Genomic DNA, 27,880 nt, shown 5'->3' on the forward strand with positions numbered 1-27,880 from the left:
AGGAATTTGTCCCTTTCTTTTGTGTTTTACATCTTAGTAGAATATGTTTTCAAAGTAGGCGTAGTTTTCTGGATTTCTGCAGAGTCTGTTGTGATTTCACCCTTTTCATTCCTAATTGTGTGGATTTGAGTCTTTTCTCTTTTTGATAAGATTAGCTAAGGGTTTATTAATTTTATTTAGTTGTTCAAAGAACCAACTTTTCGATTCATTGTATTGTTTTTTTTAGACTCCAGTGTGTTAATTTCTGCTATTTTTTGGGGGGTACCAGGGATCAAACTCATGACCTTACGCTTGCCAGGCAGACACTTAAGCCACTGAGCTATATCCCCAGCCCTTCTGCTCTGATCTTTATAATTTCCTCCCTTGTAGGAGCGTTTGGTTTAGCCTGCTCTAGAAGTTCGAAGTTCATTAAGTTGTTTATATGTGCTTGCTCTGTTTTCCTGATATGGGTATATAATGCTATAAATTTCCCTCTTAAGACTGCTTTCATTGTGTCCCACAAGTTCTGGTATGTGGTAACATTTAACTGTAAAAACTGTCTAATTTCTTTAATTTCTTCTGTGACCCACTGGTTGTTCCGAAGGGTGCTGATTAATTTCCATGTGTTTATGACGTTCTTGTGGTTTCCTTTGGCATGGATTTCCAGTTTCATTGCACTGTGGCCTGATAGTATGCATGGGATAATTTTAATCCCTTTGCACTTACTTAAGCATGTTCTGTGAGCCAGTATGTGGTCTGTTTTGGAGAATGTCCCCTGTGCAGCTGAGAAGAATGTGTGTTCTCATGTAGGGTGGAACTCTCTATAGACACCTGCTAAGTCCATTTGTTCAAAGGTTTGATTTAGTTCTAATATTTCATTTTTTATCTAGTTTATCTTTTTGTGACAGTAGGGTATTAAGGTCTCCCACTACAGTTGTATTAGAGCTTAATATTTCATGTCTGTTAGTAATTGTTTTATATTGTTGGATACACTGGTATTTGTGCATATATATTTGTGACTGTTATCGTCTTCTTGGATTGGTCCCTTTATGAGGATGTAATGACCTTGTTTATCTTTCTTAATCAGTATTGACTTGAAATTTACTTTGTCTGCAGATAGAATAGCTACCCTGCTTTTTTGTGGGTTCCTGTCACATGGGATATTGTCTTCCATCCTTTGACTTTCAGTCTGTGAATTTCTTTTTGAATTAAATGTTTCTTGTATGCAGCATATTGTTGGGTCTTGCCTCTTGATCCATTCTGCCGGTCTGTGTGTTTTGACTGGTGAATTGAGACCATTAACATTGATGGTTATAACTGATATGTATTGACTTATCCTTGTCATGTTACTTTCCTGTTGTTGGCTCCCCACCTTTTCTCTCTCTCTCTAATTGTTTGTCATCCCCAGTGGATTCCTTCTGTTAGGGTTCATGGAGCTGTGGTCCTTATTATCTCTTTCTAGAATGTTCTTCAGAAATTTTTGGAGTACTGGTTTGGAGGTCATAAATTTCCTTAGATTTTTTTTGTCATGGAAGTATCTTATTTCTCCATCAAGTTTGAAAGATAGTTTTGTGATTTGTACCAACTCTGGTTTCAAAGTTTCAAACCAGTTTCAAACCAAGTTTCAAACCAGTCTGATTTGAAAGTTGTTTTCCTTTAGAACTTAGAGTGCTTTACTCCAAGGTCTCCTTGACTTGAGAGTTTGTGCTGAGGAGTCAGCTGTAATTCTGATAGGCCTTCCTTTGTAGATGATTTGTTTCTTTTCTCTAACAGCCTTTAGGATTCTATTCTTGTGCTAATTTCTGAAATCTTGACTCTGGTATGCCTGGCTGTAGACTGTTTTGATGATTGCTAACTGGAGTTCTATATGCCTCACTGACCTGTGTGTCAGATTCTTTTTCTCTACCAGGAAAATTTGCTGTCACCATGTCTGTGAACATTTTTTAAATGTCTTTTGTGGCATTTCCTGCTTGTTCATTGACTCTTAACTAATCTTGAATTATTCTTCTTTGAATTGTTATTCATCTAGCGGCTGCTGGATTGATTTCTCATGGTCCCTTGCTATTTCTGAGAAATCCTCCTTTTCCTGCTGCCTAACTGCAAGCCTGTCTTCAGTATCTGAGATCCCGTCCTCACACTGGCCTAATCTGCTTTGAATACTTTCAGTGGGGTTTTTATTCTCCTAGATATCGGCCTGAATCTGCTTTATGGATTCCATTTCTTTCCTGTAGTGTGCTTCCAGAATTTGTTTAAGCTTGTCTATTTTTTTTTGGTCTGTGTCTGCTGTAACATCACTAAGCACAGTGTGCAGTTTGGTGACCTCTGTAGTTACCTGGGAGATTATTTCTGATTGCATTTTTCCAGAGCCTCGTTCAGTTGCTTTGTTTCCCTGGTGGGGGGCTTCCGAGTTGTCCCTCTCGTTGCCCTCTGGGTTTGCCCTTGGTGAACTGGATGTCTGGGGTTGTATCTTATTTAAGTGTCTTCTCATTTCTTTTGTTTTTTTATTTTTTATTTTAATTCCTGGAGTAAGTTGCCTGTGGTGGGTTGCTGTAGTGGTGGTATTTAGCACCCTTGGGTGGTGATTGCATCTCCGAGGGCTCCTCCAGGTGTAGCTGGTTTTTGGAGTTTGAGTCTGTTGGAAGATCCTACCTCTTCAGTTTGCTGGAGATGAGAAGTTTGCTCGTTTGGCCCAGTCCCTGTCTCTGGCACTGTGCCACAGTATTTTCTGTGACTCTTAGTTAATCTCAGTCATGGATTATCAGGACCAACAGCTGTTTAGAACAGTCACGTCAGTTTTGGCTGTAGTGGTACCAATAGCATCCGAAAACAACAAACCGAGCTAACCCTAAATTCACAACTTTTAATTATATGAACTAGATTTGTGGTTATATGACAAAATGTAAAACAAACCAGATAATTACACGCAATATATAAGTCAGTAATGTGTTGATTTTGTCCTTGGGGTTAAAATTCAAAATAGATTTAAGGAGAAAATAGAGAAGTAGAAGAAGGGAAAGAGATTAAAAGTGAGGCTGGAGGACCAAGGGGGTTCACACCGACCTGGGGAGCTGGTGCGGAAGCCGGGAGGGAAAGAGAGCCGGAAGAGGTCAGAGGAAGAACAGAGCAGCCACGAGAGGTCAGGGACCCCTTCACACCCAGAAAGAACGGTGAAGGAGAAAAAGAAAAGAAAAAACAGCAACAACAACAACAACAAAAGAAACAGAAAAACACACAGCGCGCTTGGAGGATTCTCTGGGCTCCCTGGTAGCCAGCTTGTGGGTGGGGTCCCGAATCCCGCCCCTCTGTCCAGCAGGGCAGCAGTGGCTTCCTGGCGAGAACACAGTCCAGGCGGTTCCGGGCTGCAGCCGGCTGGGAGCTGCCGGAGGGAGCCGCAGCGTCCTGGGCTCCAAAGTGGCTCCAGGCCGGTGGCTCCCTCCCTGCGGGAGGACTGGGTCCTCGTCCTCAGGTCCACTGTGCCCCTCCACTGCAGCGGCCCTGTGTCACCAGCTGCCCTGTCGCCGTGACCACGCGTCCCCAGGTCCAGCAGCTGCTCTGGGGTAGGGAGCCCATCCCAGGGCACCAGAGCTGCCAGCGGCCGCCTTCTTGGTTGAAGTTTTTCTTTTTGCTGTCTCGTGGGCTTCAGTTTGCGGTTCAGATTCTTTTTGGTCTAGGTGTCACTTCCTTCTTGTCTTCCCCGTGATGCTCTGTTCAGGGTCTGGAGGGTGACTCCCAGAGAAGCTGAGTTCTTGGTGCTACCGCACCGTCATCTTCCTGGAAGTCCCACAGTGTCTGCTGAACATTTTGGATTAATTTTTTTTTTTTTTTTGTTTTTTTGAGACAGGGTCTCTCTGTGCAGTTCAGGCTGGCCTAGAGAACATTTTGGATCTTACTTTCTCTCAGCTACTCACTCCAGGGAAACAGACTCATGTTTACACATGAGTCTGATTTATTTCCCTGATGAGTATGGTCTCCATGTGCATCCATTTACCTATGAAAGCCTCCAGTTTATCCTTTTTTATGGTTGAGCGTCACTCTGCCATATAAAAAGACCACATCCTTTTTATCCATTCCTTGGTTGATGGGCAGTTCGAGTTGTTTCCAAGACTTAGCTATTATAAATCGTACTGCTATAAACGTGGTTGCACATATGTTCATGTGGTATGTAGTTTTTAATTCTTCTGGGAAAATACCCAGAAGGGGAATAGCTGGGTTGAATGGGACCTCCAGGCTTAGTTTTTTGAGGAAGCTGCACACTGATTTCCACGGTCTTTGTACCAGTCTACACTCCCACCAGCAGTGCAGAAGGGTTCCTTTTACCCTACAGCCTCTCCAGCATTTGTTATTGCTTGATTTCTTCTTTTTCTTCTTTTTTGGTTCCGGGGATCGAACTTGCAACCTCGCATTTGCCAAGCAGGCACTTAAGCTGCTGAGCTAAACCCCTGGCCCCACTGATTTCTTGATAACAGCCATTCTTTCCTTGGTGAGATTAACCTCAGTTTTAATTTGCATCTTGAATGACCAGTGACGTTGAACATTTTTTCACATATTTATTTGCCATTTGTATTTCTTCATCTGAGAATTGTGTATTCATCTCAGATGCCCATTTTAGGACTGGATCTTTAAATGTGGGAGGTATGATTTTTTTTGAGTTCTGTATATGTTCTCAATAGTAATTCTTTGAGGCACAGCTGGGAAACATTTTCTCCCCTGTTGTGGGCTGTCTTTTTCACTCCATTGGTGTTTCTCTTGCTGTGCAAAAGCTTTTCAGTAGGGTGAGATCCCAGTTGTTGATTCTTTGTGAGAGTTCCTTTGTGATCAGGATTTTATTCATAAAGTCTTTGCCTATACCAACATCTTCAAGAGTTCTGCCTATTCTATCTTCCAGCTGATTTAGTGTCTCTCTTTTAATATTTAGATCTTTGATTCGTTTTGAATTTAGTTTAGTGCATGGTGAAGGATATGGGTCCAGTTTTAATCTTCAGCATGTGTAGAGCCAGTTTTTCTAGCGCCACTTATTAAAGAGGCTGTCTTTTCTCCGGGGAATGAATTTGGCACCTTTGTCAAGGATCAGGTGGCTGAGTGTGTCTGAAGTTGCTTCTGCATCTTCTAATCTGTTCCACTGATCTTGGGTCTGTTTTTCCAGTATGATTTTTGAACAAAAATTTTAGACCAGTAATTGAGGAATAACTACCTAATTTGTAAAATTCACCTACTTCAAGTGTGCAGTGGATTTTTGAAGTAGGCTTTGGAGTTATGCAGCTGTCATAACGACTTTTACATCAGATTCTTGGCCCTGGCAAGGTCTCTGTGGCCATTTACAGTTAATCCCCGCGCCTCACCCCTGACCCACGTGACCTCTGTTGCTGCTGGGACAGTAAGTTGGCCTTCTGTGGACATTTAGCAGAAATGAAAGCATTGTACTGTGTGGTCTTCACCTGTGTCATTTAGCATGTTTTGAATTTCCTTGTAGCTGTTAGTGTGTATCAGTAATTCATTCCTTTTTATTGTTGAATTGCATTCTGTTGTAGGGCTAGATAAAGAAGACTTGGTTTTTGGTCCGTCCACAAGCTAGTGAACCGTTGCTTGTGATTATATTTGCCTGTTATGAGTAAGGGTGCCATGAAGATGCGTACGCAAACCTTGTGTTGATGTCTTTTTTTTGGTACTGGGAATCGAACTCAGGACTTGTGTTTGCCAGGTGCTGTGCCTCTGAGCTATGTCCCCGTCCCCCCGGATGTCTTTAATTTCTGTTGTTCTAAATTGATTGCGAGTTCCCGGTAGCTGAGCATTTGAGACATTTTCATGTACCTCTTTGCACGTCTCTGTTCAGTCATTTGCCCTTCCATTTATATCTGCTGCACCCGCAGGCTGTCGTGGTCTCTTGTGTTAACTTTTGCTGTTCCTTGCATATCTGAGACATCAATCCTGTCAAAAGAGTAGCTTACCAAAACCTCTGCCCGCTCTCTACACTTTCTCCTTACCCTGTTTTCCCTTGCTGTGCGGCAGGTTTTCAGTGTGATATGCGGTGTCCCTGTTGGTTCTTGCTTTGTTTACGGACATGTTAGACTTCCTGCCCAGGAAGCGGTGTCTGTACTGTGGCTTCGTGTCTTTTCCCTGTTTTCTTCTAGCTGTTTCACAGTTTTAGGTCTTAGTCTTCATCCATTTTCAGTTGATCTCTGTGCCATGGGATAGAGGGATCCTGTGCCACCCACGTGGCCCTCGGGATTCCCAGGGTGAGGACCATGAAGGACGGCGGCACGGGTGAGGAAATAGAGGGGGACGGACTGCTGGGGTCAGGGGAGCCCTGCTGATGGGAGGGCAGGCACCGCTCAGCCACTGCAGCACGTTCGTTTACACACTCAGGAGGAGACTGTCCATTTCAAGCCCGCTGCCCAGCAACTTGTCTGCCTGGCTGGCCTGGGCCCTGCCTTCTTGGAGCTGAAACAGCTGGTTTTCCTGGCTCGCTTTGGGCTCTCGTGTTTTTAGGACTGGCCTTGCTTTAGCCCCACACCTGTGATCAATCTCCAGCTTCAAAGGGCTCCCTGCAGGATCCGGTTTTGGTCCTCATATACATACTCAGTTTTCCCAGTGCCATTTTTAGAGAGGCTGACTCCTCAGTGTATAGTTTTGACTCGTTTGTCAAGAATTGGATGACTGTAGTTGTGAGAATTATTTGTCTGTCATGTAGTCTGCTCAGCTGGGTTTGTATGTCTATTTTTGTGTTGCTACCATGCTGTTTTTGTTAGGATGGCTTTGTTGTATAATTTGAAATTGGCTAGTGTGATGCCTCAGTGTTGTTCTTTTCGCTTAGGTACTTTGGCTGTTCTGAGTGTTTTGTGTTTCCATATGAACTTCATATATTTTTTTCTAGTTCTGCATTTTATGGGGATTGCATTGCATAAGTAGACCATTTTTGGTAATGTGTCCATTTTAATTAGCAATATGAATTTTGTTGTTCTGTGAATAGGGAGGTCTTTCTGTCCTCTAGTGTCTTCAATTCCTTTCTGCAGTGTTACAGTTTCATTGTAGACATTTTCTACCTCCCTTGGTTAGATGCTTCCCCAGGTATTTTATATTTTGAAGCTATCATGAAGGAAGTTGTTTTCCTGGTGTCCTTCTCAGCTAGCTCACTGATATATAGAAAAGCTATTGATTTTTTAATGTTGCTTTTTATATTCTGTTACTTTGCTAAATTAACTTATTAGCTCTAAAAATCTTTTGGGTGGAGCTTTTTGGGCCTTCTAAGTGAAGGATTACATTATCTGCAAATAAGGATAATTTACCTTCTTCCTTTCCTATTTGTATCTTTTTCTTTCTTTCTCCTGCCCACTTGCTCCGCCTAGAATTTTAAGTACGGTACTGCATACCAGTGCCGCAGGAGACGTCCTTGCCTGGATTCTGATTTTAGAGGAAATGCTTTCGGTTTCCTCCATTCAGTGTGATGTGGCTGTGGGTTTGTCTTATGTGGTCTTTCCTGTATTCGGTGTACTGAGTTTCTTCAGGACTTTTATCATGAAGGGATATTGAATTTTTTGAAAGGTATTTTTATGTGTCAACTGAGGTAGCATTTGATTTTTTCCATTAATTCTGTTTATGTGGTATATTGATCTCCAACTGTTAAACCAGGCTTGCTGGCCTGAAACCAAACCAACTTCATCATGTTGTGTGATCTTTTAAATGTGTTGTTTGTGCTTTATTAAAGATTTTCACGTGTATGTTCATCAAGGGTATTGGTGCATAGTTTTTCTTGTTGCGTTTTTGTCTGGGTTGGGTATCAGAATGATGCTGGCCCTGTAGAATGAATTTGAAAGTATTTCTTCCCTCTCTTTTCATGAAGGACTTTGAGCAGCATTGGTGTCAGCTCTTTAAAAGTCTGGTAAAATTCATCAGTGAACCCAGCTGGTGCTGGGCTTGGCTTTTTTTTGTTGGGGCCTTTTGGGGATAGAGGGTGAGACGAGTCTTGCTGTCCAGTGCAGGCTGGACTTGAACTTGGGTGTCCGAGGCTGGCTTGGATCTGCTCACAGTAGTTGTGGGTTTTCTTGGGGCTGTGCTCCTGGTCGGTCCTTCTGGGTGTCCCTTTGCGGTGAGTTGGCTTCCTTTCCCCCGGGAGCTGTGCCTGGCTGCTGTGGGGTTTTTTCTTCTCTACATTGTCTTCTGTTTATGATTTTCAGCCTTCCTGGTGGCTATTTCTTGATTCCTGGAGGTCTTCTCATTCTCCGGAGTTAACTGAGTAATTCCAGGTTCCAGAGACTCCGATGTGCTGCCTGCTTCTGTTCCATCTTCAGGTTATTTTTAAATTGACCTGTAGGAGAAGTTTAACGCCCAGGCACACTGGGCTTCATCTCTCCCAGGCAGTTCCATTTAAAAGAGTTTCTTTTGATCCCACAGACCCTGCCTGGAAGGGTCCATCTCCACAGAACAGTAAACTTTAATAACACTTGGACTTGGCTCCCTGGCTCAGCTTCCTCCGGGATCCCGAGGTCGGCTTCCTCTAGGATGGGGAGTAAGTGTGAGCTTGCTTGTGTCTGAGTGTCTCACCGGCTGTGCAGTCACTTCTGTTCCTGCCTTGCAGACCACACTGGTAAGGTTTTTGGGCACACACGTTGTGTTTTCCACCTGTCTGGATGGTAGGGCATGGAGTGGTTATGCCAGAGTATCAGGGTTCTCCACAGTAACAACGGCAACGATGATGTATGTGGAAATGTGCTTCTGTACACTGCGGATAGCACACGTCATGTATAGGACACGGTGTACACACAGTACCCCGGGTGTGTGCAGTGTAGAGATACATACATGTACACACTGTGAGTCCCCAGGCGAGCAGAGGCAGGCTTCCCCCTCGTTGGACTCGAGCCTTCTCTCCTCGTAGGACCTTTAGCTCATCGGAGGTGACGGCCCTGTGTCTTCACTCCGTCTGCTGACCTAATTGCTAGTCTCATCAAGAAGCTGCCTCCATGGTGTATTTAGACGGGATGCCCTGGCCTTCCCAGGCTCCACACAGCCATCATGAACATTAATGTTTGTTGTGTAGTTTAATCCTTTGCCTTGTAGAGACTTGCCTTCCCCCACAAGCTGGCTGGGTGCTTACTACACAGAGATGTGACAGGTGAGGTGGCTTCTTTGCTTCTGGAAGCCAGCTGACCACTGACTGGGGCGTGTCCTTCATCGGGAACGGAGGCCGTGCCCAGGCCATGCACGTGCTGTTGCGTAGCATGGTCCTTTATGAAGACTGAACTTCTAAAGTACCTGTAGGAATGTGTACGGGAGTCAGGCAATGCACACATGTGGTTCCAGTCACTCTGGAAGCTGAGGCAGGAGGATTGCCTAGGCTCAAAGTTCTAGACAAACCCAAGCGTGGTGGCGCACGTCTATAATCCCAGCACTTGGGGGAGGCAGATGCAGGAGGATCACCAGGAGGCCAATCTGGGCTGCACAGAGTTCAGGGCCAGCCTGGGCTATCCTAGTGAAACCTTGTCTCAGAAAGAAGAAGTTCAAGCTAAGTCTGGGCAATACAGTGAGACCTCCTCTTAAACAAACAAACCAAACCAAAAGCCAGTGTGTGCTGATGAGATGCAGCTTAGATGAGAGAAAGCAGGGGTGGCGTGGCGAGCAGGGCAGGGCCCTAGGAACCCCGGAGCGGCCTCCTGTGTGCAGAGGGGTTCAGGTCTTTGATGTTACTAAGTGTGAGCAGTGGCAGTGATCTGAGAGCACATCAGACTCCCAGGAATTACTGTCTGAGGCCCGGTGAAATGGGTTCCTGCAGGAGAAGGACTCGCCTGGTTCAAGGCCTGGGTCCACCCCTGAGTTCTGACAGTGTGTCTCGATAGCGCTTGAGTCCTTCTGGGTCGCTTTAGTGCTGCCTTTCACGTGGGCGATCTTTGGCTGGTGCTGCGAGGGGGACTGGGTCAGAAACCGCTTCCTCCTCTGCGCCTGGCGGCAGAGCCCTTCCCGCTTGGTAAATTTAGAAGCAAAAGAGGAAATTCCAGAGGGAAAGACTGAAATAGCCAGTGTGGTAAAAAGATAAGACCTTGCTCAGACACCCTGGGTTCAATTCCTAACAGCAGAAAATGCAAAGTCAGACTGGACGCGGGGCACCTGGCCTGCGCAGGTGTCCCGGCAGCTTGGGACGCTGGTGTCTCTGACACTGCTGGTGCAGTGCGTGCAGCAGCCCGCCGAGCAGAAAGACCCGCAGCGGTCCCAGCTGGCAGGTCATACAAGGAGAAAAGCTGGTCACGTCTAGGAATGTAGTTAGTGTCAGCGACAGCAGAAGAGAGTACGCAGGGCGAGCATTTCCTGTGAATGATGGTGCAATGCTCCGTGTAGCTGCTGGACGCTTCGTTCGGGTACACGGCTCCCAGCAGAAACAAACTCTGGATCACACGGCGGCTCATGGTTAGCTCTTGAGGAGCCTCTCTCTTCGGACCAGTCTGTTTCCCAGCAACTGCGTGGAGGGGTTCCCTTTCCTCACGTCCTCACAGTGTGTGTGTTTCTGTCCGATGACAGTCGTTCCCTTTGGCATGCTGGACTCTCACTACACCCTGGTGCTTTGTGGGTCTCACAGTTTCGTGACCTGCTGGCCGACTGTACGTCTTCTTCTGAGAACTAAGTCCTTTTCCCGTTTTCAGGTTGGATTGTTTGCTCTTGTACTTTTGAGTTGTGTGAGTCCCCTCTGCTTGCTGGATAAAACCCCATCAGGCGCATAGCTTGTGAATGCTGTTTCCGTTATTAAACTTCAGCGTGGGGACGGCTCCTGAGCGCCGAGGGAGGTGCCCTGGCCAGGATGCACTGCCTGCCCAGCGGTGGGGGTGGGGGCCTGGCCTGAATCTGCCTGCGGCTGCAATGGTAGCTGTGTGACCTGAGATTCCTCCCAGGGTGTGCTGCCTGGAAAGTGACCGGATACACTTGTGCCAAGCTTTTCTGCCTGGTGCTGAGGTCAGGCTGTTGTGGAATAGTGGCCACACTGGAGGGGGTCCTGGTCCTCACGCACTGGACGGCCTGGGCTCCTGTCAGCCTGGGGAAGGTTCTCACGACCTCAGTGAAAGAACTTCTCCCTGCTTTTGTCCCATTTGTGCAGGACTGGATGGCCAGGGTGTCATTCTTGTGAAGGTTAGGTTGGAATCCTGGGTCACCAGAAAACCCCTTCTCCTCTGTGTCCTGCCTTTTGGTCCATAACAGAGAGGGGGCGAGGGGTAGAAGGATCCCCTGCGAGGTGCCAGTGTCACTAGGCCACCCTGCTGTGTGGGGACTCAGTGCATTGAGGGAGGATCTCAAAGTTGATGCCAGTGTTCCCAAACCTGTACTGCCGGCAGGATCTTTGGTAGACATGGAGGAGTGGCCAGTGTCATCTGTTCAACCTCAGGCTGGATGCCACTGATGAGCTTGGACAGCCCGGGGAAGAGGTGGCCTAGGTCCATGGCTGTCTGGCATTCCTTGTAGCTGCCAAAGAGAGGGAAGAGGTTGTGGGCAGGGAATGACGGGGGCAGACCTCGGTGGGTGGGAGGTGGGTGCTTCCTGGGTAGGGGAAGGACCAGAGGAAGAAAGCGTGCAGTGGGTGCTGCGTATGTGGGGGAGATGGTTGGTGATAGCTGTGTAGCCACGTTCTCGCCCTGCAACTTCCTCTGTTCTAGGAGAACCCAGGGGCTGTGTGCGGGAAGCAGGCGCTTGGGGCTGCACTGTCTGTGGGACGTGTTCTCAGGGCTCACTGCAGGTTCCCGCAGATGCACGGCTGCCTGGCATACAGTGTCACAACGGGACACGGAGGCAGCTCTCTTTCTTCTGAGCAGCAGGGTTGGAACCACTAAGAACGGCAGCTTCGATGCCCAGCTGTCACTGCGCTGGCGCCTGGTGCACGGGTGTGTACTTGGCCTCCTCCTCACTCTGTTGGTGGGGGTGGCACTCAAGCTCAGCCAGTGTTCCAGTGGGTAGGATGCATGGAGCCCATGGGTGCTGGAGAGCTGTGCCGGTGCAGAGGAGGCATAGTGGCCTCTCTGCTGACCCTGCGTGCCTCTGTGGCCCTCCAGACACAGCACCTGTGGCTGTGAGCGGAGAAAGCTTGGGACTGCCTGGAGGTCGGTGGCGTCTCCTTGCTGGGCACCTGCTCCCCCGTTGCCCGCAGCCACAGAGGAGGAGTACACAGCGCTGGGATGCGGCCGCCTTCCCTTTGTCTTGACAGTGTATCGGATTCTCTGTGACCCAGGGTCCACCACGGAGAAGCTGAGTTAATGCGTGTTGCCGTTTTCCTGGGCCCCGGTCAGGGCTGTAGTGAAAAACAGCTGACTCCACCGTGAGGCCCCTGTGCAGCCAGACATCTGTCTGGGGACACAGGTCAGCCTCAGGGCAGGTCAGCCTGGGCCTGAGGGGCTCCCTTGGAGACAAGGGAGCTGCAAGCATCACAGAGACCCCACGGTGGGGTCTGCAGTGGGGGCTGCCCCTGGCAGCTAGATGCTGCTGTTTTTGGACAGTCCTGCACCCATGTGAGGGAGTAGCTTTCTTCTGAGCAGCCTAGACTCCTTTCCTGATTGTTTACTTGTTTATTTTAGCATTAGAATACTTTTTCGTGCAAGTCCTTGGAAGATTTCCCTGTATATAAAATAGGTGAAGGCAGAGCTGTGTTTGCTTGGCCTTGTGAGGTACCCCAGGGTTCCACGGAACAAGGTTTGGAGAGAGGGCCACCCCACTCACTACTGTGTTTGAGCGGGGGGGGGGGGTGATGTGGCCCAGGCTGATGTGGAAAGAAGGGTGGCAGAAGTGAGTGTTGGGGGCGGTCTGGGTTGCTTGGGGGTGGCCAGGCTACTTGTGGCAGTGTGAGGACACTCGGGAGGGGCCAGGAGGCAGAGACCACTCCTCCTTGGGGACCTGGTTTTAGCTGCAGGGGCTGAAGACAGAGGGTGAAGGGTTAAGGCCTATCACACGTGGACAGTGACTCTCACAGACCCCAGATCCCGCAGGGCCTGCATTCAGACTTCAGTGCTGCCCTACTGTGACAGTCCAAGCCAGCTTACTTCTTTCCCTGTTGATAAAGCAGTTCTTTTGAGCCAGTTTTGAGTTGCTGTTTTTGAGAATGAAATTTGAAGCTTTTGTCATAAAAGTGGTTTTGTTCCGTGGTACAGAACTGTGCTGGAAACGCTGGTTTGGTTCTAACTGAAAGCCTTTTGCAGGCTGCGCACGCCAGCTGTCTCCACGAGGTGGCTGGAGCCCCTCCTTAATGTGGCTCTGTCCTATCTTGCCATTTAAATATAGGAGAGAAAGGAACAAGTCAAAAAGTAGGCTGTACTTCCAGATACGAGTTTTTTTAAACATGTGAACAGATCGCACAAAAGCATTGCAAGTTAGTGCTTTTCTGAGAAGTGCTATTTGCATGGAAAGGAGGAAGAAATCAACTCAGCCCTTGCACATGTTAGCAAAAACATTTAGTAGTTGATCGCTGCAGGGTTATGCAGCTAGGTTAGCCACCTTCAGTGTAAACTGCGGGTGAATGGTTCGGAAATGCTGGGAACCCCCTGGTGGGGAAGCCCTGCTTTGGGAAAGGCCTTACTGGTTAGGGTTAGCACTCACCCCGCAGGCCGGGCACCAAGGCCTTCAGTTCTGCATTTTCCAGACGGCAGCTTCGCCACATTTTGCAACCTCAGTGTTGAGCTGCCCTGGCAGTTTTTGCCTTAACGGATACAGAGACCACCGCCTTCATTCCTGTGACAAGAGCTGGCCCTCACTCAGCCCGTCCAGGAGTCTCTGGTGCTTCCTCCAATGGCTTCTCCCTGTTGATCTGGGCTGAGCCAGTGTGTCCCTGGCCCCCTGCCCACCTCGCCATGTCCTCAGTTCCTGGCTTGTGTTGGCATCCCTGGAGTCCTCAGAGCGGGTGCCACTGTGGCTGGGAAGCCAGCTGCATGCCAGCTGGCTGCTGCAGCTGTGAAGACTCCACCTGGCTTCCAGGCCCAGAGTCCACCTGTGGTCCCCTTCCGGCTCCGAGCTGTGGCTGCACCCTTTCTTGCTCACATTCTGTTCTCTCTGGTCTTCTGGTTCCTAGCCCCGCTGGCCAGTGTGCACTGACCGCTGGTACCCAGGAAGTTACCATGGTAGGACAGGGCCGATTCCGAGAACAGCCTTGCAAGTGTGGCAGTGTTACTCACGCAAGCCTGGATGGTCGAGATTGGCAGCAGGAAGGGCTCTGGGGGTAAGGGAGGGGCGGAGGGTGCGGTGAATGCAAGGTGCCAGGGCTGCCTGTGGTCACGTGGTATGCTTCCACAGTCTGCATTTATTTTGTAAATAGAAGTACATCTCAAAATAATGATAAAAAGGTCAAAAATGTGTGCAGTAATGGTGGCTTGTTTTCCTCTTTCTCCTCCAGTGCGAGCCTCGCCTGAGTAAGGGGCGGGGTCTCCCTAGTTGTGGAGTGGGAGCTCGCTCTCTGGCCGTCTGGCTCTTTCAGCCTCGTTCTCACAGCAGGCCCCCCTGCGTCAGCCTCCCAAGTGCTGGGATTACGGTGTGCACCACGCCACCAAGCCCGGTTCTTACCCAGGCCTGCCCCGCATCCTGTGCCCGGAGGGGCATCGTCAGTTTTGAGGCCCCTGCATGTGCACTGAGGGCTTCTAACCCCAGTCAGTTCTGCAGCTCGGTGACCCAGTCTGGGTTTCCAGGGCTGCTGTGTGCTCTGCTGTCCTGTGCTGTTTTCTTGACTTGTGGGATAGGAAGTTGTGATGATAGAAGGGGAAACGTGTAGATTTCCCCTTTTGAAGTCTGCTGGCCAAGTGTGGTGGTGTCGGCCTGTAATCCCAGCACTAGGAGGCTGAGGCAGGCAGGTCGATGCAAGGTTGAGGAGGAGGCCTAGGACCGTGCCCAGGGGAACTGCTCGCTTCTGAGCTGGAGCTGTGGGTTGTGCAGGTTTGCCCTATGTGCTTAGAACCACTGTGGCCAGGCGCAGGTACGTCCAGGCTGCTTGTCCTAGGGAGTCGATCCCGCCGTCCTTCTGGGACATCCCGTCCCTGAACTCCAGGGGCAGCGTCCTTTGACTGTGCTTGCCTGGTTTTTGATAATTTCCCTTTTTGCTTTCAGCTGACCTCCTGTCTGAGGTGAATTTCTGATGAATGCGATATAGTTAGTTGAGCTGGGATTTAAATATGTACGTTTTTAGATTTTAGTCTTGTTAGCTGTGTGTCTGTGGTACCTGAGATTGGCCCACGGGATTTCTGCCACTGAGCTATGCCTCCAACCCCTTTTTATGTTTGATTTTGAGACGGCTCTTGCTAAGCTGCCCAGGCTGGTTTTGAACTTCAGCCCTCCTGCTCAGCCTGCAGAGTAACTGGGATTTGGGTGTGTACCACCATGCTGGGGAGGGTTGATATTTTTTACCATTCTGACAGTCTGTCTTTTAATTTGTTTTTTTAGATTATAGTTAAATCTCATTGTTGACATGTTTGGATTTAGGTCTGTTTATTCAAGTTCTCCTCATTGCTGCTTCCTCTCCTGCCTTTTTTGACCTGCTTTTGCTGCTTGTGGCAGGCTGAGTATGTGCTCTGCCCGGAGCTGCCCGCCAGCCTCCTCACACCTTCTTTTAGGTATTTGAACATTTTGGTGTCCCACTTTAATGTTTTCTAAATCATCTATTTAAAACTGGGAGACTGAAGCAGGAGGATCACTGTGAGTTCAAGAGCAGCCTAAGCTACAAAGTTGAGCTCAAGGCCAGCCTGAACTACATGGCGAGACCTTGTCTCAAAAAGAAAAAAAACTTAATCTACTTTGCTCCCTGTAGCCTTCTTTTAGCAGCTGCTCTGAGGATTACAAAGTATGCTAGTTGGCCTTCCACAGTCTAATGAGAAGCACAATTTCACTACTTGTAGAGAAGGTGGAAATGTTAGCACTGTAAAGCTTGGGCTCCCCCTTTTATGCCGGCTGTCTTAGGCTTATATAATTTAATTATAAATATTTACAGCTGTGTTGGCCTAGGAGCTGGGGTTTAGTTCAGTATTTTTATGAACTGGACATTCACCTGACAGTGTTGTCCGTTTGCTTCCTCTGCTGAGCCTTGTTAAAGAATCGCAGAGGCGATCGAGGTCCTGCCGCTCGCTGCCGCCGTTGCTTTGAGCTGGCTGCTGGGCTCTGGGCCGGAGCAGCACAGTGGTGCTGTGTGTGCAGTTGGCGTGCGCGAAGCCATGGCTTCCCCGGCCGCCTGCTCTGTGAGGGAAGTGCAGTCATCCCAGCTGTTCCTCCTTGGGTTTACTCGTGGTGTATGTGCTGCTGATGCAAGCACGGGTTTGTTTGGGATGAGAGATGCCGGGCAGGGCCTCCACGGTTAGGGGTTCCCGGTGAGGTCTGCTCCTCTCCAGCGCTGTGCACACACTCACCTGTGCTCCTGCCCCGGAGGTCCCCGAGGCACTTTATGTTTTTGTTTTCACTCCTTTTTTTCTCCTTGGAATTCAGATTAGATAATTTATATTGCTTTCTCTTCAAGTTGGCTGTCTCTCCTCTGCTCTTGAGCTCCTGTTGGTCTTAGATTTTCCGTATTGTGTCTTTAGTTCTGAAGTTTCCGTCTGGCCCTTTCTTCTTGTTTTTTTTTGTTTGCATTTTCAGCTTTTCCGTCTGACTTGGGAGCGTGGTTGCGGTTATGTGTAGGACATGTCATGGTAGCTGCCTTAATGTGATGTAGATAACCACAGTGTCTGCGTTGTGTTGCGTTGGTATCTGTGGATTGTCTCTCCTGGAGGAGCTGAAGTATCTCTGGGTCATCGTGTGCTGAGTGGTTTGGATCACAGCTGGACATTTGGGACACTGAGAGGTGTCCTGGGTCTCTTCGGTATCTTATTATGACAGGCAGGCAACAGGGTTAAAGGCAGTCCGCCTCCTGCACGTGCGGCTCAGTGTTAGCGCCACAGTTAGGCAGGTACGAAGCACCAGTCAGATCTGTGCCCTGGGCCAGCTGCGGCCCCGCCCCGCCCTGGTGTGAGGGCAGTGCAGTGTGGATAGGCTGGAAGTTCCCCTTCACGCAGCCCTGGGGACTTTCCAGATCCCTGGGGCTTCCCTTCCGAGCTCCAGCCCAGCAGCCCCAAGGCTTACTCACCAAGCCAGCCCTGGGTCTGGGTGGGAAAACTGACCTGGGCTTCTTTGTCCCTCGTCCCCTGCCCAGCCATCTCTGAGTGCAGTAGAGTTCTGACAGTCTCCAGTGTCCATCGGGGTGGCCCTGCAGGTCTCGGGCTGGTGTGGAGCAGGTGCGGATTGCACCCATGGAGCTGCACGGGTGTGTGTGGATGGCACCTGCCTGCATTTCTGTGCACTGTAGCTGTGTCCCTGTGGGCTGCCCCACCTCCCTGTCCTGCCAGCCTGCCTGGGCAGCTCCTCTGCCATCAGCCCAGCAAAGCCCTTGTGGTTTCTGTCTCCATTCCCAGCACAATTGGAGGAGGCGCTGGCCCTCCCCCAGCCCCACAGCAGGGTTGTCAGATCCTGCAGAGAGTCCTAGCTGTGAACAGGGGGATGTGGGCAGGTGGCAGGAAGTGGTGGCACAGGTGGTGGCCTGTGCTTCTTGAACATGACACTCCCTGGCCCGCATACTCCTGGAGGGGCACCTTCCAACTGGACCTCCCTTGCTCTGGGGTCCTTGTTTTGGGGCAAGGAAGACTGAAGTCGCCCAAACAGCAAGAGCAAGCGTTGAGAAATGGCCAAACATGTGCTTATGAGAAAAAGTAAAAGAAAAGCTGTCTTGGTCAGAGAGGGGTATTCTGAAGGTGTACCCCGTGCAGGTGAAGGCTGGGGGTTATACGGCTTTGCTGCTAGTGTACCTAACAGAGCAGGCCCGGCTGGTGGTAGGTAAGCCTTGGATGTGGGAATGCCACTGCTTCATTTGCACGTTGCTTCCTCCAGGGTCTCTCCCCTCTGGTTAAGGACCTGCTCTCTGTGGCTCGCAAACCATTAGGCATTGGTGTGTTAGCTCACTTAGGCCTGCCTTTTAATTTAAGTTACCCTCAGGACCTGTACCCTATCTGTTTAACTTTTCCTGCCTCGTGGCTTTGATCCGACCCCAAGGGCCAGCCAGGATTGCATCAGTCACACCCAGGGCCCTTGGGAGAAGCAAAAGAGGCCAGGGAGTCTTGGGCCTCCACCTGAGAAGACCTGTCTGGCTTCCTGTCGATGTCCGCTCCCGGCCGGCAGGAAGGACACACGACAAAGTCTGGCAGTGGACAACCTTTTCTTTTATTTTTCTTCTCCGTACAGCCTGCCCTGGGATCGCTCCCAGCCGAAGCCTCCTTTGGTCCGCTCCCCGCGGCTCCTTCTGGGCTTCTACTTCCGGGCTTCTTCTTCCCCCCCAGGGGTGGCACCAGTATATATACGGATACAGTGTCCAATCATGTTAAAGTAAGCAAGGCAAGCTGATTGGCTAACATCATCAGTTGCCAGGCAGACTATATTGTTGAGCGGGTTGCTTACGCGGTAAGCAGGAAACTAACGTGCTCGATGGGAGGGGTAATCTACCTCAGGCTTTACTCTTTACTACAGGCCTCACGTCCGCCAAGTGAGGCGACCGGGCTCGGGGCTGCGGCTCCCAACATCTCCCCCTTTTTTATTTTTTTTATAAATGTGCGCATCGTAGCCCTTCCTGGACTGGGTGCAGAGGCTTATGCCCTATGCGTAGGCCCACCGTAGGTCCTTGGCTTAGACCCTGGTCGGCCGTCCCATGGTCTGCCAAGGCCCTGAGGCCCTCGTCCTTTTTCTAGGGCCAGGCACAAACTGGACGGAACCTGGATGCACACAAGCTTGCACTCATTTCCTCTCCGTAAAGAAATCCCCTCGGAGAGAAATTTAGACCTGGGCAGCATCTAACAGTCCAGCGGCTTACGTGCAGGATGGGGTAGGGCCTGGCTTAGGTTGAGTCGCACCGGGGGAGTACGCTCTTACCCGTCATTGACTCTCCTACCCAGCTATGTCATAATTTTTTAGAGGAGGAGTGTGGGAAGCTCACCACCCCTAGACTCGGTCGTAGGCTAGGCGAGCGAGCCATGCATATGCCTGAGGATCTTCTTGTCCATTTCGGGCTACCGCTATTTCTATTCATCTTGTTGGTTGGTCTGTGATGGATCTCCGGTAGGGCAGGTCTGATCTTCAGTCGAGGGCTTTGTCGCCCGTGTCAGTCTCTCCGGTACCCACAGTGGTTCTCGTCCCGATTCCTGTGGGAAAACACAAACCGCGCCTCGGTTCCAGCTGACCACTGGATCCGGGCCCATCCATTGTCCTGTCAGGACATCTTTCCACTTCACCCACCCTTTATGGTTGGGGGAAGGGTTGCAGTGCTCCACGGCTGGGGAGCAATTATCATTATTTAAATTTAAAAAATTGTGTGTGAATAGTGCCATGGATAATCGTGCCTTTGGGGCCAGGCCTTGGCCTACTCCCCCTTTTTGTTTTTGTAAAATTTCTTTGAGGCTTCTATGAGCCCTCTCAATGATTCCTTGACCTTGGGGATTGTATGGGATACCATGTTTTAATTGAACCTCCATCATTTTGCAGAACTCATTGAAGGCTTTGCCTATATAGGCTGGTCCATTATCAGTTTTTAATATTTTTGGTTTGCCCCATGCGGCCCAAGCCGCCAGGCAATGATTGATCACATTAGACACTTTTTCACCTGTTTCTGCTGTTGCGAATATGACGTGAGAACAGGTGTCTGTGGAAACATGAACATATTTAAGAGTCCCAAACTCCTGTATATGTGTGATGTCCATCTGCCAAACATCACCAGGGATCAAACCTCGAGGGTTTACTCCCATCGGTATGGCAGGTTTGTATGTGGCACAGGAGTCACATAGTCGCACGATATCTCGTGCATCTGCTCTGGAAACATGGAAATGGTTTGCTAGTGTCCTGGCATTGACATGAAACTTATCATGGAAGGCACGGGCTCGCTCGATTGGTGTTAGTAAGGTAAAAATCCATAACGGGCGAGTGGCAGTGTCAGCAGCCGCATTCCCCTGTGCCATAGGCCCTGGCAGGGATGTATGTGCTCTTATGTGGGTGGTGAAGACCTTATGGTGTCTGTTCTGAAGCAATGTCTGGATAGACAGGAACAGTCCAGCCACTGTGGAAGTGGATCTAATTAAACCGGCAGTCTCAAGCACTTGCATAGCATTGACCACATACCTAGAATCGGAGACAATATTAATGGCTTCTGAGAACCGTTCAAGAATCATTTTAACGATCTGCAGTTCCACCACCTGAGGCTGATCAGGTTCAAATTGTATGGTAACCGGGGGCTTGCCTAGGATCACATAGGCGCCTATCCCCGTCTTGGAGCCATCTGTGTATATTGTAGTTGCTGGGACTAATGGCTCAGAGGCAGTAACCTTTGGAAAAATTATAGGGTGCTGAGTGACAAATGACAAGATAGGGTCTTTAGGGTATTGATTGTTTATATCCCCATGGAAAACACATCTCAGAATGGCCCATGTATCTATGCAGGCAGCCAGGGTCTTGATCTGGCTGGCGGTATAGGGTACTCGGATGGCTTGTGGTCCTGAGCCAAAATGTTGGACAGCTCTATCATGCGCTTCAAGGGCCAATGAAGCGACTGCCTCCGGGTAATGCTCTATGACTTTTGCCGGTGAGACCTTAGGGTGTATCCACAGTAATGGTCCTTTCTGCCAAATCACCGCTGTGGGCTGTAGACTAGTCTGTAGCAAACAGACATCAAAGGGTCGCCCTGGTTCAATTCTGTGTAAGGTAGCCCCACCTAAGGCTTTTTCCACTCTCTGTAAGGCAGCTCTTGCCTCAGGAGTGAGCCTCCTGTGGGAGGCTATATCTGGGTCTCCCTTCAGAAGGTCGAACAGGGATTTGAGATCTGAATTTGGTATATGTAAATATGGCCTAATCCAATTAATGTCTCCCAATAGTTTTTGCATGTCATTTAGGGTCCTAACGCCATCCGTCCTAATGGTGACCTTCTGTATAAGTCTGGAGGCGACACTGAGGTCCACACCTGCTGACCCAGGGGTGGCCCTTGTTGAAGGCTGCCATCCTGAGCTGTCCTGTCTCTGGGGCGGGGGCCCGCCTGTGAAGGGGGCCCCCTCTGGCCGTTTTTTGGCCCTCTAGCATCTCGTCCACAAATACGGTTGCCCTGAGCATCAAAGACCGACCTACACTCCTCAGCTTTGTGTGATCCCCTCTTGCATCGCCCACAAACATATGGTTCTTCATTCCTAGGGCGAGGCCTAGCATCTGCATTGTTTGGGCAATGACGTTTAATGTGTCCTGGCTCCCCGCAGGCAAAACACCCTTTAGCCTTACATTCCCCTTCTAACCCGCGAGGTCCCCTCTGCTGTACAGCCGCGGCCAGGAGAGCAGCCACTCCCGAGTTGGAGAGCGGCCCCCCTATCTCTCTGCATATCCTAATCCAGGCGTTGAGGTCCTTGTTCTTATGAGGAGCTATCGCTGCCTTGCACTCCTTTGTACATTGCTCGAAAATCAGCTGCCTTACCAGCGGTCGAGCCACTCCCGGATCAGAAAATATCTTATCGGCAGCATCTTGCATTCGGGCCACAAAGTCAACAAATGGCTCTGTGGTACCCTGAATTACTGGGAAAGAACCCTGCGACTCCTTATCGAGCGACTTAGGCTCCTGACAGCTGGTCTCTTTGGCCTCCTTGCCATTCAACTTTCCCTCGTCCTAGGAGTCAGACGACTCCGAGGCTAGAGCCCCGTCCTTCTCCTTAGCATCTTTGTTCCCCTTGACGGGCCCCTCTCGGGAGCTCCCTGACTGGGCCTGCTCAAATACCCTGCGTACTTTTGTAAGCTCTTGAGAGCTTTCTCCACAACCACCCTCGCTCTTAATGTTACTACCTAGCATGTTTCCCATCTTTTAATATGTTACTCACCGCGTGAGGCCCAAGGAATCCGCCACTTACGCGTGAGCCTGAGGGGAGTCTAAAAGCCCTGTAGGTGCGCGCCACCCAGAGCCCAGGCTTATCCCCAACTCACCTGTCTCGCAGCTCTGTACTGGAGCGTTGTCCGCTGTCACGTCTCGGGGGTGATCAGTCCCCGTGCGGGCCACCAAATGTCGATGTCCGCTCCCGGCCGGCAGGAAGGACACACGACAAAGTCTGGCAGTGGACAACCTTTTCTTTTATTTTCCTTCTCCGTACAGCCTGCCCTGGGATCGCTCCCAGCCGAAGCCTCCTTTGGTCCGCTCCCCGCGGCTCCTTCTGGGCTTCTACTTCCGGGCTTCTTCTTCCCCCCCAGGGGTGGCACCAGTATATATACGGATACAGTGTCCAATCATGTTAAAGTAAGCAAGGCAAGCTGATTGGCTAACATCATCAGTTGCCAGGCAGACTATATTGTTGAGCGGGTTGCTTACGCGGTAAGCAGGAAACTAACGTGCTCGATGGGAGGGGTAATCTACCTCAGGCTTTACTCTTTACTACAGGCCTCACGTCCGCCAAGTGAGGCGACCGGGCTCGGGGCTGCGGCTCCCAACAGCTTCCCATGGAAAGTGACTTTGTGGGGCTGGGGATTTAGCTCAGCGGCATAAGCACCTGCCTTGCAAGCAGGCGGTCGTGAGTTTGATCCTTGGTACCGATAAAAATGAAAAAGACAAAAAAAAAAAAAAAGAAAGTGACTTTGTGTTCCATTCGGTCCCAGGATGGCGGCCCAGGTGACGCTGGAGGACGCGCTGTCCAATGTTGACCTCCTGGAGGAGCTGCCTCTGCCTGACCAGCAACCGTGCATCGAGCCCCTGCCGTCCTCACTGCTCTACCAGGTGGGTGCTCAGGCAGCAGAGAGCCTGGCACAGCTGGGCCCTGACCTCACGGCGTGGCCGCCGGGTGCACAGCCGGGCCCTGACCTCACGGCGTGGCCGCCGGGTGCACAGCCGGGCCCTGACCTCACGGCGTGGCCGCTGGGCACAGCCGGGCCCTGACCTCACGGCGTGGCCGCTGGGCACAGCCGGGCCCTGACCTCACGGCGTGGCCGCTGGGCACAGCCGGGCTCTGACCTCACGGCGTGGCCGCCGGGGTCATAGCCGGGCTCTGACCTCACGGCGTGGCTGCTGGGCACAGCCGGGCCCTGACCTCACGGCGTGGCCGCCGGGCGCACAGCCGGGCTCTGACCTCACGGCGTGGCTGCTGGGCACAGCCGGGCCCTGACCTCACGGCGTGGCCGCCGGGCGCACAGCCGGGCCCTGACCTCACGGCGTGGCCGCCGGGCGCACAGCCGGGCTCTGACCTCACGGCGTGGCCGCCGGGGGCACAGCCGGGCCCTGACCTCACGGCGTGGCTGCTGGGCACAGCCGGGCCCTGACCTCACGGCGTGGCCGCCGGGCGCACAGCCGGGCTCTGACCTCACGGCGTGGCCGCCGGGGGCACAGCCGGGCTCTGACCTCACGGCGTGGCTGCTGGGCACAGCCGGGCCCTGACCTTACGGCGTGGCCGCCGGGCACAGCTGGGCCCTGACCTCACGGCGTGGCATTTCTCTTCTTCCGTTCAGCCAAACTTCAACACTAACTTTGAAGACAGAAATGCATTTGTCACTGGCATCGCGCGGTACATTGAGCAGGCGACTGTCCACTCCAGCATGGTAAGGCTGCTGGGCCCTTGCTGCCCGGAGGGGAGGGCACCGGTGGACAGCAAGCACAGCCTTCTGTGTTTTCCTATTGGGTAGTAAGGAAAAGGAAGACCGGTGGGTGTGCCCGCCATGGCCCAAGCTTGGCGTTCTTGCTGTAAAAGGAGTGTGCGCTTTTCCTGGAAATGTGGGGCTCTGTTTCGGCGCAGAGAAAGCAGAGTGTGTGCGTGCTCTGGAGGGGCCTCTCCCAGGGCGGGTGGGGCCTGGCCTACAGGCCGCGGTGCACCCGCAGGGGAGTTCACTTTCCAAGTGAGTTGCATTATTATCCTTCCGTGTCTCAGTGATTTCACCAGCATCGTCACATGTCCTGAAAATGTGCCAGGAAAACAGCACATTTCATGGCCACGTGGTCCATTTTGCCAACATCTGCAATTCAACTTTTCTTGTGCTTTTACTTAGTTTCCCCTTTTTTGGAATAATCGGTTAACATTTTTCTAGTAGACACAAAGTTACAGGGTCAGAGGATGTGATTAATTTAAAGCAACCCAGAAACGCTGCCAGAGGCAGGTGACATTTTAACGAACATCAGTGTGATTTTTGAACCATCTTTTCCAAAGGAAACCAAATGAAGGAAAGAATAGGACCTAAGTGAAGTTTTAGACTCAGTGACACTCCGCAGCCCCCGGATTGCAGGCGCTGTGGGATTGATCGCTCCTGGTCCTCTGGGCGCAGAGGCCTGGTGTGGGCTGGAAAGAGACTAAGACTGCCATGCCCCTGTGCTGCGCCGCCCAGGCACCTGCCCCACGCCGGTAGCTGCACAGCTGCATGAAGCTGCTCTTCAGGGCCGAGGCCGTGGGGTGCTTGTGGCAGCATCTCAGGCTTCCAGCAGTGGTCCCTTGGCGTGGAGGGGTCCCGAGAGGGCGACACCGTAGTCTGTGGCACCTTCCGCATTTCAGCAGCTGGTGTGGTGTCCCCTTCCCGCCTTTATGGTCTTGTGTGCTTTGCAGAATGAGATGCTGGAGGAAGGCCAAGCCTATGCTGTCATGCTGTACACCTGGAGGAGCTGCTCGCGCGCCATCCCACAGGTGCCCCAGCAATGCCCCGCCCTGCGAGGCCCCGCCCCTGCCTGCCCAGCCCAGACCACGCCCACCCCGCGGCCCCGCCCACCAGCCTGGCCCCGCCTTCCCCTCAGTCCTCCCCCCCCCGCGGCCACCTCCTGCAGCCCCCAGATGGGATGGGATGTGGCCGCAATGCTGCCGCCTCCCTTCACCTTGTTTCTGCATCCCAGGTGAAATGTAATGAACAGCCTAATAGAGTGGAAATTTATGAGAAAACTGTGGAAGTCCTCGAGCCTGAGGTCACGAAGCTGATGAACTTTATGTATTTTCAGGTAACACAGGAAACTAATCTCAGTGGTTTCATGTTGAGTGCGTGCCAGCTAAAGCCACCGCAGCAGGCTCAGAGCGTGGGCAGCAGCGTCCCTCACCGGGCAGGCCGTGGTGTGCCACTTCCCCTCTCCGCCCAGGGCGGCTTTGCATTTCCTTCGTGGAAACTTGCTCTCTATGAGCCCTAAGCACGGGGTTCCAGCTCTCTATGCCAACTTGCGCTTGGCTGCGTCTGGTTTTCGGGGTGGTGCCTCTCTCTCAGCCTCACCCTGCCGGTTCCTGGGGCGCTGTCTGGCCTTGTCCTCCTTTGACCCTTTGATCAGGCAGAAAGTGTTCCCCTGGGGAGACGTGGTGGCTCTTTAAAGAAGTCCCTGGAAACGTCCACGACGTCTCGGTTGCAGTCTTCCCTGAGTGAAGGAAGGAGGGAGATGCGACTAAGATTAATTTTGTTTGATGTTAAAAGTTGCCAAGAGGGAAACAACTTCCGTAGTCTGCCTCCGAGCGCCGCAGTATGTAGACTTTGATCTGTGGTGGGACCTTTTAGAGACAGTGTCCAAACTGCAACCCAAAACCCACTTATGTAACAAGGCGCCAACACTACAGGGAAACCTGAACACCGAGGTCTTAGTTTAGGAGAAACAACTCACGCCTTCCCATCCTTTGTCTTAAAAGAAGAGCTAGTGGCCGGCGTGAGCGGTCACTGCAGAGGACAGGCCCCGGGGCAGCATTTGCTGAGCAGCTTGCTGGAATGACCAGCAGGAACTGGTGTACTTTGGGAACGAAGAGGGTGGAGGCACAGGGCTTGCTTTACGAGAAGCTTCTTGGCCGGTGGCAAAGGTTGGAGGCTGGTGTGGGTGAGGTTTAGCAGTGAGGGCGCGGGATTGGGCTGCGGCCAGGACGGGGACTGCACGGCCCCTAACCTGGCCCCTCTGCACACTCCGTGCCCGCCCAGAGGAATGCCATCGAGCGCTTCTGCGGCGAGGTCAGGCGCCTGTGCCACGCCGAGCGCAGGAAGGACTTCGTGTCGGAGGCCTACCTCATCACGCTGGGCAAGTTCATCAACATGTTCGCCGTGCTGGACGAGCTGAAGAACATGAAGTGCAGCGTGAAGAACGACCACTCAGCCTACAAGAGGTGAGCGGTGGCCTGCGCGGGTGGGGTGCCCACCAGCGAGGCGCTGCTGGGTATGTGGCTGGGTACGTCTCTGCAGTGCCACCGTGCCCACATGTGCCCCAAGTATCGTGTGCAAGGGCAGCTGGTAAGCTGTGTCGGGTGGTTTTGTGCATTGAGCAAGGGCCCCGGCATTGTGGCCTGCCCCAGTGTCTGCGGGACCCCAGAGACTCGGGAGGCACTCACCACCGTTCCCTCCACTGGAAGGCATCTCTGCCCCAAATCAAATGGGGAGAGGATTTTACTTTGTATCCAGCTGTGCTTTTGTTTGCATAGTGTGGGAGTCACACACCCGATGTCTTGTGCACTACACTGATTTGGGAGAGGCACAGGGTCCAGAGAGGGCCCCAGTAGGAGGGCAGTGAGGCTCCTTTACTGCCTGAGCCAGCTGCACGTGCTCAGCACTGCCTGGGGCAAGAGGCTGCCGTCGTCAGCACTGTGGGACCCAAGCGGGCGACGGGAGGAGAGAGGCCTGGCAGGGGCAGGGCCAGCACAGCCCCGAGGCCCAGTGCCAACGCCCCGCTGTGACTGAGCAGCCTAATCAGCCTTTTTACAGGCTCTGCATACAGGGGGACCCTGCTGCTCAGGGTGAGAGGGGCCGAAGCACCTTATTTCCAAGTGTAGTGTGTGCACAGCCTTGGGGGACGGCTGACTGGGAGCGTGCGGCAGTGCAGCTCGGCACCCCTCGGGCACAGAGGCACGGTCAGGGCTGCTCCAGCCCCCTCGCCATCTCCCTGTGCCCTCTGGCCGTCAGCGCCAGGAGTACGTATCTGTGCGTCTCGTTGGCACAGGTATTGGGACCACTGTCCATGTGGCCGTGGCGGGCCTACGGAAGGCTCACAGCAATGTCACCTCCGTCCCCGTACCTGGACCCCAGCAGGGGTTCAGGTCAGTGGAGGGAACTATTTAATCAGGCAAGGCCATCCCTTGGTGTTTGGCGGTCTGTGGCTGAGTGGCAGCTTCACCGCGTAGACTCCTGCAGCTCCCATTGTCCTGCTTTGCAATCTGCTTGTGTTTTGCCTCATGGTCTAAACTGACTGCTGGAGCTCCAGCTATCATTTCTGCATTCCATTGAGCAGGGAGGAAAGAGACAAGAAGAGCTGCATTGTACCTTAAAAGTAAACTTTTGAGCACCTTACAGCTTTTGGCATCCTGTCTCCTGGGTTAGCCCTAGGTTACCTGGCCACACACACAAGGGAGGTAAGGCACATTCCACTTCCCTGAAATTTCAGGCTTGTGAGTGAAGAGGAAAGGGGAGAGGTGATTTCAGGTGTGTTGCCAGTCAGTCGTGGACTCTCAGTTGTTTAGTGGTGCAGAGGACATGGGCCGCCCCACGGCCCTCCCTGAGGGGCGCGCTGGGTGCACAGACAGCTGCCCACCTCTCCCTGCCCTGTGGACCTCACAGACGCAGGCTCCTGCCAGGAGAGCTGCGTCTCCTGCAAGGGTCTGTTCCATGCGTCACGCTGGGGCCATACCAGGGCGTCAGCTGGGCAGTCTGGGCCTGGGGGCCCCCGAAAGCATGGCTGAGGAAGGCACTGCTTGTTTGTGGGGTGGTGGCCCCAGTACTCCCAGCAGAGAGCCGTGGAAGAGTCTGGGCCAGGGGGTCTCCAGAGGGACAGGGGCCTGGCAGGCTTGGGGCCCAGAGGCCCGCATTCTGTGGCCAGGGTGGATCTGTCAGTGCAGGGCGGCTGCCAGTGCAGGGGCGGCTGCCGTGCAGGGATGCGGCGAAAGCAGCTGACCAGGAGTGGCCCTGAGTCGGGGCCCAGGGTGGAGCCCCGGGGCCTGAGCACCCCACCGGCTGCTGTGGGCCAGCT

The 27,880-nt window shown here is 52.0% G+C and overlaps 1 protein-coding gene across 2 annotated transcripts in view; it reads left to right on the forward strand.

The window, feature by feature from the left end:
* Positions 1–27,880, forward strand: part of Cyfip1 (cytoplasmic FMR1 interacting protein 1) — a 79,594-nt gene that overhangs the window by 6,611 nt on the left and 45,103 nt on the right. For both annotated transcript variants that reach the window (XM_063249799.1, XM_003461081.4), the window contains 5 exons: positions 22,594–22,711; positions 23,437–23,526; positions 24,519–24,596; positions 24,800–24,901; positions 25,849–26,030. In XM_063249799.1, coding sequence (XP_063105869.1) covers positions 22,595–22,711; positions 23,437–23,526; positions 24,519–24,596; positions 24,800–24,901; positions 25,849–26,030 — 569 coding nt within the window. In that variant the 5' untranslated portion in view covers position 22,594. Of the gene's footprint in view, positions 1–22,593; positions 22,712–23,436; positions 23,527–24,518; positions 24,597–24,799; positions 24,902–25,848; positions 26,031–27,880 lie in introns of those variants that run through there.

Source organism: Cavia porcellus, unplaced genomic scaffold (assembly GCF_034190915.1).
Source record: "Cavia porcellus strain 051 isolate PalLab524CR breed Dunkin Hartley unplaced genomic scaffold, mCavPor4.1 scaffold_6, whole genome shotgun sequence".
In the NCBI taxonomy this organism is placed as follows: Eukaryota; Metazoa; Chordata; class Mammalia; order Rodentia; family Caviidae; genus Cavia; species Cavia porcellus.